Consider the following 20,869-nt stretch of genomic DNA (forward strand, 5'->3'; position numbering starts at 1 on the left):
GCTCAAGGCACCTGACTTAGATCCTCCAGAGAGAGTACTTTCTGGATTGGAAGGGAAGGAAGGAGGTTACAGCTGCCTCCAGTAGGGTGTCTGGGGTCCCTCCTCCTGTCTCCTCCCTTCCAGCTCTGAGCTGCCCCCCCAACCCCTCCCGGCTATTCCCAGCAGGGTGGAGTCGAGAGCAGCGTCCAGTCCTTATCAATAGGCACTGCAGGTTTGTTAACAGTCTCGCCACCTCCTTCAGGGAGCAGCAGCCTCAAGCCTGGCTGTGGATCTGATCGGATTGGGTAGGTCCAGCCATGGTCTCTCTGGGCTTGGGGGTCGCCCAGGGTCCTGGACCACGTGCAGGTCGCTGAGCTGGACGCAGAACCGGCCACCAAGCTCCTGAAGGGGCCAGAACGCAAAGGGGAGCAACAGTGGGCGGAGCATGGTCAGCACCATGAGACCCCGGCTGTCCCTGCTTCTGCTGAGGCTGTTGCTGCTCACCAATGCAGCGCACACCGTGAGTACCGCGCCCCACCCCGCGCCCCCACTCCGCGCCCCCCGAACGTCCACCGTCCTCTATCGGGTCCTAGGAGTTATGGGGAGCAGCCGATCTCTCTTCCCTCAACATACTATCGCTCTGTCGGAGCCCCCTTCTTCTCCAAAGGCAAAAACTTCTTGGGCTCTCTGTGAGGCTCAGTCCCCTCACCTTCGCTCACCCCTTCCCGCCGCCGCTAAACACACTTCTTTCCAGGAGACAAAATTCTGTAGTCGCCCGGGGAAACGACGTGTGCTAGATATTTGCTCTCTAGGATTTTATCCAAACATCCTCGTTTCCTTTTGAGAACCTGGTCTCAAGCACGGAGACCAAGGCTCAGAAAGGGAGCGGGAGAGGCTACTGTCAGAAAAAAGAACCACGTTGTTCAGGCTAGCTAGCACTTTTTTGTTTTGTTTTGGTTTGGTTTTGGTTTTTCACGTGCTCCGGTGTGCAGATGGGAAATTTCAGTTTTCGCATCTGTGATGGGACCATTTCAGCCCTCCCCCGCCTGGAGGGACTGACCTTCTGAAGTCTGCCCCTCCTAGGAGCAACAAACTCAGGGTAGGAGAGGAAGAAAGTTGGAGGAGTGGGGAGAGAGAGGCCAGGCGGGTGGTTTGTGTTTCTTTCCCATAGAAACTTCTGGGAACTTTCCCCTGGGATATCTGGATGCGAGACAGCCTGCTTCGAGGCTGGCAGGATGGGAAGAATTGGGAAGAAGGTCAAGGCTGCCGGTTCGGCTGCAATATTAACACAGGGAATAGATCCTGACACTACCATCTGGGTCTAAAACATTGTTTCCTGTTTCCCGAGGCATTTTCGTGTGGTGCCAGGGCTGCCGGACCAGGCTCAGTTTACATTTTTGTCTCAAAGGCAATCTCAGGAATGAACAGATGGGGAAACTGAGGCTTTGCTTGGTTCAAGTCTTCACTGCACCTGGGACCCCTGCTGTGTATGTCTGTTCAAGTCCCGCGTTTTTCAGACCATGAAAGGCCTCAGCGGGAGATTTGCTTTCGGTCAGCGTGTGAGGAGCAGGGCTGGGACCAGAGCCCAGATCTTTAGATTCCTCACTTTGGGAGGAGGGGTCTGACCTGCCCGAGGTTTGTTCTGTCCCTTGCGTCCCTTGTTTCTGCATGTCAGGTACATACACATATGCACCGTGGGTATCTCTAGGAGAAGGCTTCATGTGGGCCTCTGGTCACTGTGAGGGCTTATCCAGACCTGTGATCCTATCTCTTGGGGTTTGTGGTAGAAAACGCCTTTAATAAATGAGGGCGGAATGGCCTGCTTTGTTTGGACCATTTCCCAGCTTCTGCAACTTCCCCTCTTGATCCTTTGACTCTGGGTGCTCACACATTGGATCTTGACATCCAGGGACAATAAAGACAATTTCTTCCTTCCTCTTGGTTTTCCCTCAGAGGGACATCATAAGCCTCTTCCAAAGAGACCACTGAAGCTGAAGTATTTGTTCCTAGCTCCCTTCCTCACCTCTTTCTACAGGGGAGGTGCCAGAGGGTCCTTTGCAAGTAGAAACTGAAAAACTGTGACTGCTGAAGGGGGTTGGGTTTTTTTCTATAAGAAACTGAGCACGCCATCTTCTCTGCTGGCTTTCTTCATATATAACATCTGACCTCTCTCCCCCTGCTCCCCACAAACACACACACACACACACACACACACACACACACACACACACACACACGCTTGTCCCACCAGACACATGCTGTAGCTTGAGCACTGAGACTTGAGACTTGTCTTGTTCTATTTTGTCCCATAAGAGGAAGCTCGATGGGTGTGTGTTCAGTTGACAGTGAATGAACGAGATGCTTGGTGCATCCATGGGAGAGTGTCTGTGTGTGTGTGTGTGTGTGTGTGTGTGTGTGTGTGTGTGTGTGTGCATGTGGAGGCCGGAGAGCATCTTCTGGCTTTTATTCCTCATGTGCTATCCACCCTGGTTTCTTAAAGCCAGGTCTCTCCCTGGCCTGGGACTCACCAAGTAAGGTCTATAAGCCCCAGGAATTCTCCTGTCTCCATTTCCCTAGCTCTGGCTATTAACGTAAACTTGCCACAGATTAGAATCACCAGGCATGTACAGGCTACCCAGACCTACATGCAGGCAAAATACCCATACATGTAAAATTCTTTTTAAAATTAATATGCCCTCTATACTAGCTCTATTGTTTGTATTAGAATATTATTAATATATTTTGATCACATCATTCCTCACTTATTCCCCTAACTCTCCTGTATTCATCCTAACCCCTCCCCAGTTCATCCTGTCTCTCTCTCTCTCTCTCTCTCTCTCTCTCTCTCTCTCTCTCTCTCTCTCTCTCCAATAACCCACTGAGTGCTATTTGTGTTGCCCATATAATCATGGGTGTGGGGCAATCCACTGAAGCATGGGGAATCCACCAGGGTCTGCATCCCTGGAGAAAACTGACCCTCATCCTTACATCAGTGGTTAACTGACCCTCATCCCCACATCAGTGATTAACTGACCCTCATCCCCACATCAGTGATTAGCTGACCCTCATCCCCACATCAGTAATTAACTGACCCTCATCCCCACATCAGTGATTAACTGACCCTCATCCCCACATCAGTGGTTAACTGACCCTCATCCCCACATCAGTGGTTAACTGACCCTCATCCCCACATCAGTGATTAGCTGCCTGTAGCGCCCCAGTAGAGGCAGGGTCTCACCGTCCCTCCCCTTCCCTGTGGGTAGGCTGCTGGCTTGATTTGCTCAGGCAACCATGGCTGCAGTGACTTCCTGTGTGCGCTTGCCCCAGCATGTCAGGAAAACACTGCCTTAAGGCAATCCTTTGTACCTCCCAACTCTTGTAATCTTTCTGACCCATGTTTCAAGCAGGGTCTCTTAACTTAGACACAATTTTTTCGAGACAGGTCTCATGTAGCCCAGGATAGCCTCCAGTTCCCTAGGTAACTAAGGATGGTCTTGAATTTCCGATCCCACCGCCTCTACCTACTTGGTAAAGGTGTGTGCCACCATGCCAAGTTCATGCTGGGGGTGGGGGAACTCGGGGATTCATGCACACTGTCCATGAACCAGCTGAACCACATCCCCAGGCCAACCTGACACTTTTGACATATGGACAAGATATAGCAGTTCTGTGCATTGTATGAGCCTGAGAGGCATCTCTGATCTCCCTAGATGAGGGACTGGGAGTATATCTGCAAGGCCGTGACAACAGAAAATATCATCAGACATTGTCAAATGTTCTATGAAAACAAGGAGGGGAATTGCCCCCGTGTGATAACTACTGCCCTAAGGTCTGTCGTGTGTCTGAGAGGTACATCAACAGGACTAAAAATAGGGGCTGCTGATTGGATTTGAGGCACTCTGATGACAATGACTGAGTCATATGGGAACAGGCTATTAGAATTTGGATCTTGTGTGTGTGTAGAAATGCGTGTGGAGGTCAGAGGTCAACCTTGAGCATCATTCCTCAGGACTCTGTCCGGTTTGGGACTCTGTCCATCTTGGTTTTTTGAGACAGGGTCTCTCACTGGGGTTTGGAACTCACTGGTTTGACTGGACTGAGTGATCTGAAAGCCTTAAGGACTCGCCGGTCTCTACTTCCCACTAGTGACATTTTACGTATGTGTTACCATGCCTGGCTTTGTTATGTGGGGTCTTGGAACTGAACTCAGGTCGTTGGTCTTGGAATTCAGCCACTTTACCCACTGAGCCATCTCCCCAGCCCTATGGTTTAAATCTTGAATTCCTCTCCTGTGTTGGAGACTTGATGCCCAGTCCTTAGGACAGTCCGGAGATAACCCGGGCAGGGAGAGTCTAATAGAACAAGTTAGGGGGATATTATAAGTTAGGGGATATTATAAGTTAGGGGATATTATAAGTTAGGGGATATTATAAGTTAGGGGATATTATAAGTTAGGGGATATTATAAGTTAGGGGATATTATAAGTTAGGGGATATTATAAGTTAGGGGATATTATAAGTTAGGGGATATTATAAGTTAGGGGATATTATAAGTTAGGGGATATTATAAGTTAGGGGATATTATAAGTTAGGGGATATTATGACCCTGGCCCTTCCTCTACCTCTCTCTGCTTCCTGGCCACCCTGAATGCTCAAGTGCTCTCAGTATGACAGGCTCTGCTGCCACAAGCTCAAATGACACCCTAGGTCAGATACGTCCTTCCTCCTTAGCCGACTTTCTCTGTCACCTCATCAGAGCAGTGGGAAGCTAACGGACACTTAAGCACACCTAATAAAAACCCATTTCCAAACCAGAGAGAAGACCGTAGAGAATGTGTCATCGTCTTCGCTGCCGGCTTTGGCGTCTTCTCCTTGTCCCTGCTTTCTAGTTGACGGCTCTGAAGCAGAGACTCTCCCACACTGTAGCAGTGTATCCCTGCTGGTCTGAGTGGTTAGCATTCTGCCACTGTGGCAGCCCCTTCCAGTGTCTCATCACGGGGCCCCAGTCTCCCTGCAGTGTTAAAGACACTGACCTTCTCCAGGCTCCGGGGTACCCAGGCAAACCCACAACACTCAGATCCTCTCTACTTGTGCTTGCTTACAATAAATATCAGGCGGCTCAGCACTGGCTGGACTTAAGAAAGTGAGACTGTCCAGGCGCCGCTGGCTTCAACAGACCACTCTGACAGATGAACTGTAGTGGGGAGAGGTATACCCAGAATTGTGCCTGCAGTCCAGCCCATCCTGTCCCTTATAGGAACATGAGTCTGTTAGGATTGGAACCGGGCCCCATAACCTCAGTTAACCCCAGGACTCTATCTGGAACTTTCCCCGTTGCTCCCTTCACCCACGGCTCTCACATGACCTGTCTATTTGAATCCCTGCCCTCCTGATTCACAATCTCATTTCCAGCTGATGGATTTGCCTGTTGTTTCCTGAGAGTCAAGACTACCTGGCCTGGCTTCCTCTGAGCAGCTAGCTTCTGATAGATGTGTCTCCTGCGAGCCCTCTGCTTCTTTCCTTCCTATTCATCTTGGTCAGTCAGACTGTCCTAAAAAAACCGTACACCGGGGCTGAGGGTGCGGCTCTGTTGGCAAACTGCGTGCCTAGTGAGCACAAGGAGCTAAGTTTGACTCCCATGTTTAAAAAGGTCAGATATGATGGTTCATGCGTATATCTCAGCTCTGGAAAGGTGGAGACCAGCAGATCTTTGGTGCTTCCTGGTCAGTCAGTCTAGTCTAGTTGTTAAGTTCCAGGACACACACACACACACACACACACACACACACACACACACACACACACACACACACACACACACACACACACACACACACACACACACACACACACACACACACACACACACACACACACACACACACACACACAGACACACACACACACAGACACACACACACACACACACACACACACACACACACACACACACACACACACACACACACAGACACACACACACACAGACACACACACATACATACATTCACACATAGACACATACACAGACACACAAACACATACACACACACACACACACATACACACACACACACACATACACACACACACACAGACACACTTACACACTCACACACACACACACACTCACTCACACACACACACACACACACACACACACACACACACACACACACACACTCACACACACACACACATGCACACACACACACACACTCACACACACATACACACACACACCACAGACACACACACACACACACACACACACACACACACACACACACACACCACAGACTGACCAGCATACACATTATCACTTCCTGGCTTCTAGGTAGCTACTCTGTTCTCATGTGGCCTATCCGGGGAGCACGCTGGGTGGATATTGTCTCCTCTATGAGAATATAGATCATTTAGGGTCCAGCCTCCACCCATCTTACACACATTCATTATATTTTGAAAGGTTCTGTCTTCAAAGATAGCCACACTGGTGTGAGGGCTTCGGTGTATGAATTGGGGTGACATAGACTTTCAGTCTATGGCACTATCTGAGCAGGAGCCCAGCCTCCTTGTCATGCCCAGTCCCTAAACCTATCTGTGTTGCTCAGCTTTTGTCATTGAAACAAACACATGGGGTGACCAACTTAGGAAGACAAAGGTCAATTTTGGCTCACGGTTTTTGGAGATTCAGTTCATGATGAATTAGCCTATTGTTCTGGGCCTCTGGTGAGGCCCAGCATCATGGTGGATGTTCATAGTGGAACAAAACTTCATGTTTCATAACCAGAAAACAAAATACAGGCGGGAAGGGACTGTAGGTACACAGTCCCCTTCAAAGGCGCCCCGTGTGATGGTTTGTTCGGAATCATCTGGGAAGGAGTATCACTGAAGGGTTTCTAGATTGGCTTGCCCGCTGGGCATATCTCTGGGGCATTACTCAGATCAGATTAATTAAGGTGGAACGTCATCAAGGTTGCTGTTCTCTGGGTAGAATAGAAGTAGAGAGAGGAGCAGAGTGTTAGCGTGTGAGCATTTGTTGGGACTGTGGATATGATGGGACCAGCTGGCTCACACTCCTGCTGCCATGATGGATGATGGATCACAGAGCTGCAAAGGATCATGGAACTGTGCGGTAGAAAACCCCTCCCTCCGTCCCTCTGCTCTCGTCAGAGTATTTTTTACAGCAACAGACACAAAAGTACGATGTGCCCTGCCCCCAGCCCCCACACACTGACCTGTCTTTTACTAGTTCCTGCCTTCTAAAAGTTCTACGACCTTCCAAATAACACCAAATTAGTTACTCAGCTCTAATACACTGGGGACCATACTAGATCCAAACTATACCGCTGACCCATACCTCAGGAGCTTCCTTCCCCAGGAAACCCCATCTTGCATGACCACCCACTGAGTTCTCTCCCAGACCCGCTTCTCTATGTCTGATTTCTTCAGATTTCACTAGGAAGTGGGGGGTCACACTGAATGTTTCCCTCTTGTCCCTTCAGGGCTGGTAAAATAGCTCTCCTAACACCTCCTTCCACAGTCGCAGCTCTGCCCCCTGGTGGCCAGCTTCTTGGAAGCTGTTTCTGGGCTCGTAGCCCTCACTTTTTCTTGCTGAAGCTGGGCTCCTGCTCAGCATCCACAGAATCAGGCTTATCAGTGGCTTCCGGTAGACACATTTGCTAGACATTTTTGGAAAAAAAATCTTTAAAAATTGTGGTGTGCTTTGAGTGCAAGATGAGACAGCTTAGTAGTAAATGCTTGCCTGGCTACCAGGAGAACCTGAGTTCCATCCTCAGGTCAAAGTATCAAGAGTGGTGGTTACCAGTAATCACAAGGCTAGGGAGACTGAGACAGGAGAGTCCCTGTGGCTTGCTGGCCTGACAGTCCAGCCTAACCAGTGAGTTCCAGGCCAATGACAGACTTTGTATCAAAGGAGGAAGACAGTATTCCTGAGCATGACATCCAAGGTAGTCCCCCAGCTTTGACCCATGCACACATACACACGCTTATACGATTAGAAATCTCACGCGCTTAAGAGGACGTGATGTTTTGATGTGCATGATGAAATGATTGCCACAGTCAAGCAAATTAACATTTTAGAGCTCCATCCCCGTGTGTGTGTGTGTGTGTGTGTGTGTGTGTGTGAAGAACCCTTGAAACTCCACTCTCCCTTTCCTTCATCTCCCAGCTCCATGTAATCACCACTTTATACTGTTTTAGTCCATTTGTCTTTTCGGAATGTGTGTGCATGTGCCTACACATGTGTATGCGTGTACAGATGCATGTGCTGTCTACTTTGTTTTTGTGTGACGTCTCTCCTTTGGCCTTGTAACTGCTGACACATGTAGGCTGGCAGGCCAGAGAGACCCCAGCTTTTGGACATGGATTCTACCAATCAAGCTTAGGTCCTCATGCTGGTGCGTCAACCGAGCATCTTTCCAGCTCAGAGGTTTATTACAGTTTCAGAGGATGGAAAATCCAATACTGGGGAGCTGCCTCTAACTCGGTTCTTCATGCTATGTCACCATAGAAGGAGAAGGGCAAGATGATGTGTGTGTGTGTGTGTGTGTGTGTGTGTGTGCATGATGAGTCTTGATGTGTGTGTGTGTGTGTGTGTGTGAGAGAGAGAGAGAGAGAGAGAGAGAGAGAGAGAGAGAGACATCCCTTCATCCCTTCATTTGAAACCCATTCCTAGGATAACTCTAGTTCTCACCTCTGTCTCTGTCTCTGTCTCTGTCTCTGTCTCTGTCTCTCTCTCTCTCTCTGTGTGTGTGTGTGTGTGTGTGTGTGTGTGTGTGTGTGTTAGAAATTGATCTGGGTTTTCAGCAGGAGAACCTGGTGGCACGTTCAAGTCACAGCAGCACATCGTCTGAGAAATAGAAAGGACAAGGACACAGTAATAGAGACATGAGGTCAGGAACAATGCATTCCTCTGACTTAAGCAGAGGGGCCAAGCAGTGCAGCTCCCTGCAGGCTTGTGGAGCTGGGGGCTCTGTCCTGGCTCTGCCCATGTCCCTGCCTCCCATTTGCCTCTGTGTGGTTCCTCATGCTGCATCCTCTCAGCCTCACAGGATCCTTCTGCCCATGGTCACTATTCTCTTGTTTTGCTAATGTCACCAAGTGACCTTCTGCAGCAGCCCTGTGTCTGTCTATCCATCCACCCATTCATCCATCCATCTATCTATCCACCCGCCCACTCACCCATCCACCCTCTCACCCGTCCACCAACTCACCCATCCCATCTACCCACCCATCCATCTGTCCATCCCTCCATCCATCCATCCCACCATCCATCCATCCCTCCCTCCATCCACCCACCCACCTCGCCTCTGTACTTACATCATTCTACTCAAACTTTGGTTCCCCACCCAGAGACCCTCACTGTTGACTCCTCTTCATATGGATATACTATTGTCACCTCAGCACTTGGGTTTAAGCACTGCCCTTTCCTGCAGTCTCCATACCCGTTCCCAGGCCCCACCTTCACCTCCTCCCTCTAAGCCCTTATCACCACACCCCCCTGGCTGCTGACCTCTCTGTACCCACTGAAGACCATGGTCTCCAAGAGTGGAAGTCATATCCCACGCCCCTGTGTCCTCAGGTAAGCAGACTGCTGGGTTATAGACATGCTAATCAATGTTTGACAGTGACGTTTGGTACCCTGGCCTGGTCAGATGACATGTATGTAGTGCACATGTTTCTGTGTGTGCATATGTGTGTGAAAGCACATTCTGTATGTGCATGTAGAGGCCTGGGGATGAGGCTGGGTGTTTCCCTCAATCACTCTTCCACTTTTTTCTTTTAAAAAGTGTTTATTTATTTTTACTTATGTGTATCATGCATTTTCTACATGGAAGCATGAGCCTGTGTGTGCAGTTTCCTGAGGAGGCCAGAAGAGGGCGCTGGAGTTACAAGGGTTTGCTAGCCACCCAACATGGGTAGTAGGAAACCGACTTGGGTCCTTTGCAAGAGCAGCAAGTGCTTCTAACTGCTAAGCCACCTCTCCAGCCCCACTGGGTTATTATTCTAGGGAGTCTCTCCCTGAGCCCACAGCTTGACAGTTATGCTAACTTACCTAGACAGCTTGCCCCAGGGAACCTTTGTCTCTTGGTGGGCCCTGCCACCAAGCCTACCAGGCATTTGCTTGGTTTTTGGTGGATGCAGAACAAACTCTTTACTTTCCTAGTCATCTCCACAGCCCTCATCTTTTAAGATAGGGATCTGGGGCTTGCAGATTTGGCTAAATTGATTAGCAAGCAAGACTCAGGCATTCTCCTTAATTTTCTAGTCTCCACCGCACCAGCCTTGGGATTACAACAGCAAGGTCCCATGCCCCACTCTTTCCTGGGCATCCAAACCCAGGCCCTCACACTTATCCAACATTTCACCAGCCAAGCCCTCTTATATGCCTCCAGGAATTGAACAGATTTTTTTAATTCTGTAATAATTTTCTCTTTTCAGACTGCAGAGTCCAAAATTAAACTAACAATAGCTAATGGAATGCAACATCTTTCTTCTGTTGACATCTGCTTCACTATCCCAACCTCCAGACTGGGCTGAACTCTTCCACTGCTTTCCTAAGGACAGACCATGGCTGCCTATAGCTTCCAGTCCATCTGCTTGGTGGAAGGGTAGGCTGACATGACGCCCCATGGCAGGGCCAAGAATCCAGGAGCATACAGGTTGTCCCAAACTCATGATTTCTTTTTCTCCTTTGGCTTCATCAGTGAGCTGGAGACAAAGTGCAACAGACACAGCCGCAGGGCTGCTCCTGGGGAGGAGTTCGGATGCTGTTGGATGTGTAAAAGGAGGTGGCTCTGGGGGTTAAAGTGTTTGCTATTCTTGCAGAAGACGTAGGTTCAGTTCCCAGCATCCACAGGGTGATTTACAACAACCAATAATTGTAGTTGCAGAGGATCAGAGCCCTCTTCCCTCCCCCAGGGACAGTGCATGCACATAATTTCATACAGGTATACACATAAAAATTAAAAACAAACACATCTTTTTTTCTTCCATTTTTATTAAATTGGGTATTTCTTATTTACATTTCAAATGTTATTCTCTCTCCCGGTTTCCTGTCCATAAGCTCCCCATCCCCTCCCCGTCCCCCATATAAGTGTTCCCCCATACATCCCCTTTACTGCCCCCATATTCCCCTGCACTGGGGGTCCAACCTGGGCAGGACCAAGGGCTTCCCCTTCTACTGGTGCCCCAACAAGGCTATTCTCTGCTACATATGCAGTTGGAGCCCAGGGTCAGTCCATGTATAATCTTTGGGTAGTGGCTTAGTCCCTGGAAGCTCTGGTTGCTTGGCATTGTTGTTCATATGGGGTCTCGAACCCCTTCAAGCTCTTCCAGTCCTTTCTCTGATTCCTTCAACAGGGGTCCTGTTCTCAGTTGAGTGGTTTAATGATGGCATTCACCTATGTATTTGCTGTATTCTGGCTGTGTCTCTCAGGAGAGATCTCCATCCAGTTCCTGTCAGCCTGCACTTCTTTGCTTCATCCATCTTATCTAGTTTGGTGGCTGTATATGTATGGGCCTCATGTGGGGCAGGCTCTGAATAGCCGTTCCTTCAGTCTCTGCTCTAATTTTTGCCTCCCTATACCCTCCTATGGGTATTTTTGTTCCCCTTTTAAAGAAGAAGTGAAATATCCGCATTTGGTCATCCTTCTTGAGTTTCATGTGTTCTGTGCATCTAGGGTAATTCAAGCATTTGGGCTAATATCCACTTATCAATGAGTGCCTACCATGTGTGTTTTTCTGTGATTGGGTTACCTCACTCAAGGTGATATTTTCTAGTTCATTCCATTTGCCTATGAATTTCATGAAGTCATTGTTTTTTATAACTGAGTAATACTCCATTGTGTAGATGTTCCACATTTTCTGTAACCATTCCTCTGTTGAAGGGCATCTGGGTTCTTTCCAGCTTCTGGCTATTATAAATAAGGCTGCTAGGAACATAGTGGAGCACGTGTCTTTTTTATATGTTGGGGCATCTTTTGGGTATATGCCCAAGAGAGGTATAGCTGGTCCTCAGGCAGTTCAATGTCCAATTTTCTGAGGAACCTCCAGACTGATTTCCAGAATGGTTGTACCAGTCTGCAATCCCACCAACAATGGAGGAGTGTTCCATTTTCTCCACATCCTTGCCAGCATCTGCTGTCGCCTTAGTTTTTGACCTTAGCCATTCTCACTGGTGTGAGGTGAAATCTCAGGGTTGTTTTGGTTACAAACACATCTTTTAAAAAAAGAAAATTAGCACAGGCTATACCCTGGCAATACCAAAATTGAGTTAAAATATATAAGATTAAAAAATAAAGAAGCAGGGCTGAGGATATGGCTCAATTGGTATAAGACTTGCCCAGCATGCACAAGGCCCTGGGTTCAAGTCTCAGAAGGCGTTGCCTGTAATCCCAGCACTGGGTGTATGGTTGGAGAGAGATGGAGGCAGGAGAATCAGAAGTTTAAAGTTATCCTTGGCTACACAGGGAGTTTAAGGCTGGCCTGGCATATCTGAGACCTTGTCTCACAAGAGAACAGAAAGAACAAAGGAGTTATCACAGGTAATATTCAGGAACTCTTTCATGGAAATGGTAGGAAAAAAAAAAGTTCAGAAAGCTGAAAGGCTAGGGGGCCAATTCAGATGGCTACTGTTTGACTGGCTGGAATTCTAGAAAGCCTTGGGGGAGGAGGAAAGGGAAGGTTAGCCACAGGTACACAGAAACTAATTAGATGAAAAAGCACATTGATTATTGACCTCAGGGAAAACACAATGCCCAAGGACACATAATCCTCTTACGGGACTCGCCTCAACAGCTAACAATATGTCATTGTCAAAAGAAGCCATTATAAACATGGAACGTCGCTTTCACTGAAAGGGATATGAACGGAGTGTGTGGAATCCGGGAGTGAGAAATATTTCCAGGGAGAATTTAAAACATCTAAATCTTTAATGGCCTTAATAGGAATCTTGAGATGTTCCAACAATCTAAGAAATAGGTTTTAAGAACGTGGGGGCGCTAGAGAGATGGGGTTAAGAGCGAGTACTGCTTCTGCATGGTTCGGTTCTCAGAAACAGTGGGCGGCACCGTAACTGCCCCAACCTCCAGCCCCAGGGCTCTGGCGCCCTCTTTTGGCCTCTGTGGGTTCTTACATGTATGCACATCCCCATACATAGATATACACATAATCTAAAAATCTATAGATTTATACATTTTAATATGAGTTCAGTCCCCAGAATACACACAAAAATGAAAGATCCGGGCACAGGGGCATGCCTCTGTGGTTCCAGAAGGTAAGAGGCAGAGATGGGTAAATCATAGAGGCCTTACTTGTCAGCCACCCCAGCCTTCTCCAGGCCAGGGAGAGACCTCGTCTCAAAACAAAACAACCAAGACAGACAGTGTCTGAGGCTTCATGTATAGAAGGCTGTCCTCAGGTCTCTACCCACAGATGCACACAGGCGCACATGCATGAATGTGCACACGAGGGAGAAGGAACGGGGGAGAACTGCCGTTTTAAAACATGCAAATTAAAAATACGGAGATAAAAATGGAAGTGAGCAGGAAATGGGTTGCCGAGGGAGAAACGGGCAGACAGTAGGGAGGGAGCGTGGCCAGTTTTGTTTTAACCTTTCAGGTCCTGGTACAAGAGAAATGAGGAAGAACGTGTATGCTCCTGTGAATTTCATGCAAAACTGTGTGCATGTACATGTGTATTCATGTCTGTGTACATGTGTGCATGTGTGTTAGCAAGCATATGCGAGTGTGCATGTATATATGTGGAGGGCAGAGGACATCTTGGCTGTTCCTTGGGCACTGCCCACCTTGTTCTTGGTTTGTTTTGACTCTCAGTGACCTGGAGCCTTCCTGTGAGCCTCAGACACCCTTCCTTCCCCAGTGGGAACGACAAGTGCCCTTTTCCATGTCTGCCTATTAAAAACTATTTTAGTTTATCCTTTGAGAATTCCATCCATGTATAAAATATATTACGATCATGATGCCTGGCTCGTTTTTCTTTTTAATGTGGATTTTGGGGGATGGAATGCAGGTCCTCTGCTTGCAAGGCAAGTACTGAGCCACGCACCCAGCTCGACGAAGCCAATAAGTATACCAAACACATGTGTGAGTGTCCCTGCACACACTAGTAACAGGCTGTCTGTTGCTGTGAGAAAACACCATGAACAAAAGCAACCCGAGGAGAAAGGGGTTTATTCCACCTTACAATTTGTAATCCATCATTGGAAGGAGTTGTTGGAACAGGAACTGAAGACAGGAACTGAAGACAGGAACTAAAGACAGGAACTGAAGCAGGGAACATGGAGGAGTGCTGCTTTCTGGCACTTCCCGCTCCCTGTGGTTTACTTATCCTGCTTTCTCGTACCACACAGGATCATCAGTCTAGGGGTGGCACCACCCACAAGGGGCTGGACACTTCAGCGTCAATCACTATTAAGAAAATGTCCTGCTGGCTTACTTATAGCACAGTCTTACGGAGGCACCTTTTCAATGGTGATTCTTTCTTCTCAGATAACTGTAGCTTGTGTCACATTCACAAGCAAACAAACAAACAAACAAATAATAACCGGGACACCAGCTGAATCAGTCACCTCCAGGTTCATGGGACTTTGTCTCAAAAACAGGCATGTGCAACTGCACACACATGTACACACACATGTGTGCACACACAGACATACACACATTCACACACACACACACACACACACACACACACATATGCACCACACACACACAGAGCAAGAATAAACTAGAACAATACACAGAGAAGCAACAGGGTTGGAGAGGAAACGAGGAAGCCATAGTTCAGTGCTTCCTAACACAGATTAAATGCATTGCCGAATTCTCCGGCAAGTCTGCTCTGGACTCACAGATGACCCGTGATCCCCGTGACTTTGCAGCTGTGAGAGGGTGACAGGTATTCAGCATTGCTGGGCCAAGCCTTTTGCATTTGATTCCTTTCCCCGGCTAGAGATACCCAGACTTCTCATTTCTGATGAAGTTGGGTGCTGGCAGTCGGCCACAAGATGCAGTCTCTTGTGCTGCATAGCAGCGCGATGCTCACCTGGGTGCATTAGAGGTTTTCGTTTGCTTTTTTTAAGGCAAGATCTTCTTTAGACCTTGATCCTCTGCCCTCTTCTCCCATGTGCTAGGATGGACCACCTTACCTGGTTCGTAGAGAGCCGGGAACTGAACCCGGGACTTTATTCAGGCCCCATGCTTCCAAAGGAGCCATATCTTCATGCCTTAAGTACATTTATCTCAAGCTCCAGGTCACTTTCATTAAAGTTTAAGGGGAAAGTTTCAGGGCAGGTAAGCTGTAAATGTCAGCTGCTGCTTGGAGGAGAGTGGAGAAGAGAGGGAAAGTGTGGCTGTGTCGTTTGAGTTAAGCTGTCATGGCCACGAGCCTGGCACATGGCAATGCTGCAGCCACATGGCGAGGAGGAGACCTTTACAAAAGAGTGAAGAACCCTGAGGATTGGGGGAAACATGCTTAGAACCAACGGACAGAGAAGGAAAGGCGAAGCTAAGCTTTGCAGAATAATTCAGAGAAGTGGGCAGGCTTACAAAAACCACTCTGTAGCCGACCCTGTAGAATTCTGGGAATGAGACAAGCTAGGTCACTCCAGGGTCTTAGCTGCAGTTTTGACTTGGTAACATCCAATGAGAGCAGGCTGGGTGAGGACATCTCTATGCATTGATTTAGACCATTGGATTCCTTTATCAATACCATATACCTTTTATTCACACAAGTCTGTGTATGTTTGCTACACTTGCGCTTACGTAATGTTTCTAAAAATTGATTCTGGAATGTTCCCCAAATCCCATGTGTCAAAGAGTTACCCAAGCTTGGTGCTGTTGGGAGATGGTGGACCTCTTAAGTGGGGACCAAATGGGAGGTCATTGTAAGTGTTACTTTTGGAAAGGTGAGTAGGCTAAGATGCTCCTCTTCCTCTTTTTCTCTCACTCCTGGCAGGGGGTTGGTATCCATGGAGACCATTTTGATCCTAACCTAGAAGTAGCAAAGGTCTCATCCTTAGAGAGTAGGGTTATGAGGCGGTCAGGTGCAGATCCTCGCTGCAACGCTGAAGCTAATGTTGGAGACCCGTGCGGGAGTTGGTATCCCCACCCTCTCCGTCATCATCTGCCTGTCTTCCGGCTCTTGCTTGAAGAAGGCAGGATCCACCAGCAGCACTGACGAGAATCTTCGGTGTTCCACTTGCAGGTTGGAGTTCCGCCCCGACTGTGTGACGTGCGGCGTGTGCTGCTTGAGGAACGGGCCCACTGCCTACAGCAACTCTCCAAAGAGAAGAAAGGAGCACTGGGCCCGGAGACAGCATCAGGTAGGAGGCCTCCCTCAGCCCAGTGCCCTCTGCAGGTTGAGGACACTGTCCAGTCAGTCATCAGGGTGGGAAACTTGTCCTCAGGACCAGGTGGGCTGTCCCGGGTGGGTCCAATTTTGTGCGCCCAATCAGCTGTCGGATCGGGTCCATGGTGTTCGTGGACTCAGAAGGCAGCATCTTCATGTCTCCTTTCTCTGGGAACAGCCAGCGTATTCTCACCATCTGCTTCTTCACACGCAGTTTATCAAGGTGAGTTTGTCGTTCACTTATAAATCTTTGAGTGCGTGCATCTGTATGGTGTGTGTATGATATATATATATATATATATCTTTGTGTGTCTGTGTGCGTGCGTGCGTGTGTGTGTGTGTGTGCACACGTGCGCGCGCACGCACGCGCATGTAGGGAGTTATGTGTGAAGTCAGAGGACAACTGCTCCTTGCCTCTCACCTTCTTTGAGACAAGATTTCAACACTGATGGCTATGCCAGGCTGGCTGACCTGAGGGCGCCTGCGCACTTTCTATGCCTTTCTCCCGCAGGCATGCTGGGATTGCAGATTGCAGTACACCTAGCTTTATGTAGGTTCTAGGGCTCTGAACTCAAGTCCTCCTGCTTGTAGAGCAAGCGCTTAACCCATCAAATCACCTCCCCAGTGCAAAGTGGAGGTTTGCTGGGAAGTGTTTCACAGCATCCCTGGTCCCTCATCCACACTCTTGGCCCATTGTGATGAGCAAGGTGGGAGGGGCAGTGTGGCACCAAGATGGCTGAGGTAGGGGGAAGGAGCTCCTGTGGACAGAACTGACTGCCTGGTTGAGGGTTGTTCTTAGAACCAGGCAGGTGTCAAATGCTCTGAGCCTGATGCAAGGCCTCGGAGGGGTTGAGGTGTTTTCGTCACCCACCCTGCCACCTCAGTGGGTTTCCAATAAACTCAGCTCTCAATCCCTCGCAAGGTTCCATCTTGGCTCCTGTGCTCAGGAGCAGTCAGGGGACTCTCTGCTGGGGGCCTGGGGTTAATGGTTAAGCTGTTGCTTCTCTCAGGTAGAGGTTAATGTTTGAAAGCTAGACAAATTACAGGAAATGCCACTCATGGAGAGTCACCAGGCCTGAAATACTTACCACGTATAAAACACTGACTCTTCAGCTCTTTTGAGTTAGGGGGCCCAGTCCGTTCTGTGGGAATGTCTCGGGGTCATGACCCTAGCTGCCACTCTACCAGGATATTTATTACTGGGTTTGTAGAAGCCACCGTCCTCTCAGAGGGGGCCGGGGGAAGTTTCTGGCTCTCCTTATAAAAAAAATGTTCCAGAAGGAGAGGATGTGGCCAGATATTTGTAGGTTCTGTGGTCATAACAGGCCTGGGCATCCACCCAGATTTGTCACATAGGGCCTGTGTGACCTCCAGCAAGACCTTGGTGTTCTGCCTTCTCTGTCAAGTGGAGCACGTCCATGCTCTCTTCTTGTCTCTCCAGCTGGTTGGTCTCCCCCGAGCATGAGTGGGAAGGCACAGAAGGTTTTTACCTTTGTGCTTTTCTGTTGACATGAACCTCACATTAAATCAACCTCTGGGAGGTTTACAATGCCCTGGCATTGGTCATACTATGCAACCACTCGTAGCGAGTCTAAAATGCTCCTATCAGGCAAGGAAGAGCCGTGAGCTGGCTCCCGGGACCTCCACCAGCAGGTTCAGGGTCCCAGAGCAGGGGCGTTCCAAGTCCTCTGTCACACACTCCAGAAATAGTCCCTGTTATCATCAGGCCATCTGTGCCGATTGATAAATAAGCCCTGAGGGTAGCCCCGTGCACTCACACAGGAGAGAGTGAAAGTTGGCAGAGGGCTGACTCTCTGTGAGCCAAGCACCCTGGCTGGCTGGGGCCCTGAAGGTCTCTAAGGCCCCGTCCTGCCTTCCAGCTCAGTCTTCCGCCATTTCCCGGCCCTACTTCACCGTAAGCCTGCATCTGGGGCTCTCTCTAGGCAAGACACAGGCACGCATTGGGTTGTTCCAGGCTCAGAGGCTAGAGGAGCCTATACCCTCCAGTGGGTGGCAACAGATCATTCTCTCTTAGCTGTGGCTTTTCTTTTGACTCTGTTCTCCTGACACTTAAGCCTTGGCACTTCTATCCATCTATCCGTCCATCTCTCCACCCACCCATCCATCCACCCACCCACCCATCCAGCCATCCATCTGCTTGTGTGCTTGTTTATTATTTTCATATCCCCTCCCTCCTCCCTCCCCTCTACCCCCTCCCCATCCACTCCTCATTCCTTTCTCTTCAGAAAAGGGCAGGCCTCCCATGGATGTCGACCAATCATGGCATATCCAGTTGTAGTAAGACGAGGCACCATCCCTTGTAGTAACGCTGGACAAGGCAACCCAGTATGAGGAAAAGGGTCCCAGTCAGGCAGCAGAGTCAGAGACAGCCCCTGCCCCCACCGTTAGGAGTCCCACAAGATAAAGTTACACAACATACGTGCATGTGTGCAGAGAGGGTCTAGGTCAGACCCATGCAAGCTCCTGTTGGTGTTTCAGTCTCAGGTTAGTCGATTCTGTGTGGGGTCCTTGACCCCGTGGTTCCTACAGTCCACCCTTCCCCTCTTCGTCAGGGTTGCTTGAACTCCACCTGATGTTTGGCTGTGGGTCTCTCCCTCTGTTTCCATCAGTTACTGGTGACAGTTGGGCTAGACACCAGTCTGAGTATAGCAGAGCACCATGAGGAATCAATTCATGACCTTTGCTTCCCCTGAGTAGTGCTTGATTCTATCCTAGGTCTCTGCACTATCTAGACTCTGGGTCTGGCTCTCCCGGCAACATCAGGGGTGGGCTCGTGGGTCTCAAGTTGGGCCAGTCATTGTTGGCCACTCCCACAATTTCTAAGCCACCTTTACCCCAGCACATCTTGTATGTTGAAGGTTTTATGGCTGGGTTGGTGTCCCCAATTCCTCCACTGGAAGTCTTGCCTGGTTACAGGTGGTGTCCGGTTCAGGCTCCGTGTCCCCCATTGCTAGGAGTCTTAGCTAGGGTCACCCTCACAGATTCCTGGCAGTTTCCTCTGTCCTAGGTTTCTAGCTCATCCCAGACATGCCTACCCCCGCCTTCCATTCCAGTTGTCTCTCCCAGTCCCGTCTCCCTCCATCCTCCCCCAATCTGGTCCCTCCCATTGCCTTGGCATTTCTTGAAAACACCTCAGACTTTGCTCTGCATGGGTGGTAGCTAAGGGATCACTACCCGTAGCCACAGGGCCCTTCCGTGCCTGGCCGGGGAAGAGCTCTCTGCTGGGCTGTCCGTGCTCTGGTCTCTGTAGCCATTCTCCACAGAGCCATTTTTCACATCAGTCGTATGGCTTTTGAGGGGCCTTGTGCTTTTTCCTCTTCTTCCCTTCCCTCCCTCTTTACCTCCCTCCCTCCCTCCTTCCCTCCCTCCCTCCCTCCCCCCCCCCCTCCCCCCCCCTCTCTCTCTCTCTCTCTCCCTCTCTCTCTCTCTTTCTTTTTTTTTTTTTTTTTTTTTTTCCCCAGAGCTGGGGACCGAACCCAGGGCCTTGTGCTTGAGGCAAGCGCTCTACCACTGAGCTAAATCCCCAACTCCTCTTTCTTTCTTTCTTGACAGGGTCTCATGTAGCTCAGGTTGGCCTCAAATTGCGAGGTAGTCAGAGATGACATTGGCCTTCTGACCCCCCCTCCTTCTCCTCCTCCTCCTCCTTTTCCTCCTCCCTCCTCCCCTTCCTCCCCCTTCCTCCTCTTCCCTTTTCTTTCTCCTCCTTCTCCCTTCTCTTCTTCTTCCTCCCTCCCCCTCCTCCTCCTTCCTCCTCCCTCCCCCCTCCTCCTGTTCCTCCTCCCTCCCTCCTCCTCCCCCTCCTCCTGTTCCTCCTCCCTCCCCTCCTCCTCCTCTTCCTCCTCTCCCCCTCCTCCTCCTCTCCTCCTCCTCCCCCTCCTCCTGTTCCTCCTCCTCCCTTTTTCCTCCTCCTCCTCTTTTTCCTCCTCCTCTTCCTCCTCCTGTTCCTCCTCCTCCTCTCTCCCTCCTTCTCCCTTCCTCCTCCCCTCCTCCTCTTCCTCCTCCTCCTCTTGTTCCTCTCCTCCTCCTCTCCTCCTCCTCCCCCTCCTCCTGTTCCTCCTCCCTCCCCTCCTCCTCCCCCTCCTCCTTCTTCCTCCTCTTTCCTTCTTCCTCCTTCTTCCTTCTTCCTCCTCCTCCTTCCTCCTCCTTTCCTCCTCCTTCCTCCTTATTCCTTCTTCCTCCTCCTTCTGCCTCCTCCTTCCTCCCTCCCTCCTCCTCCTCCTCCTCCTCCTCCTCCTCCCCCTCCCCCCCCCACCTCCCTCCACCCCCCTCCTCCCTCCACCCTCCTCCTCCCTCCTCCTCCTCCTCCTCCTCCCTCCTCCTCCTCCCCTCCCCCTCCTCCCCTCCTCCTCCTCCTCCTCCTCCTCTTCCTGAAGGCTCAGATTTCAGGTGTGTGCCACCATGCCTGCTCCTGTGATGCTAGAGCTGGACTCAGGGTTTCCTACCTGCTAGGCCAGCACTGCCCCCAACAAAGCTGTAGC

The 20,869-nt window shown here is 49.8% G+C and overlaps 1 protein-coding gene across 3 annotated transcripts in view; it reads left to right on the forward strand.

Annotated features, from left to right (window-relative positions):
* The first annotated feature begins 212 nt into the window (after positions 1-212).
* Positions 213-20,869, forward strand: part of Sctr (secretin receptor) — a 55,571-nt gene continuing 34,914 nt past the window's right edge. Inside the window, exons 1-3 of one of the 3 annotated variants that reach the window (XM_032915237.1) lie at positions 425-499; positions 16,227-16,344; positions 16,549-16,593. In XM_032915237.1, the coding sequence (XP_032771128.1) occupies positions 425-499; positions 16,227-16,344; positions 16,549-16,593 (238 nt within the window). Of the gene's footprint in view, positions 500-16,226; positions 16,345-16,548; positions 16,594-20,869 lie in introns of all 3 variants that reach the window. The other 2 variants (XM_032915238.1, XM_032915239.1) reach the window with 2 other exon arrangements.

Source organism: Rattus rattus, chromosome 10 (genome assembly GCF_011064425.1).
Source record: "Rattus rattus isolate New Zealand chromosome 10, Rrattus_CSIRO_v1, whole genome shotgun sequence".
Lineage (NCBI taxonomy): Eukaryota > Metazoa > Chordata > Mammalia > Rodentia > Muridae > Rattus > Rattus rattus.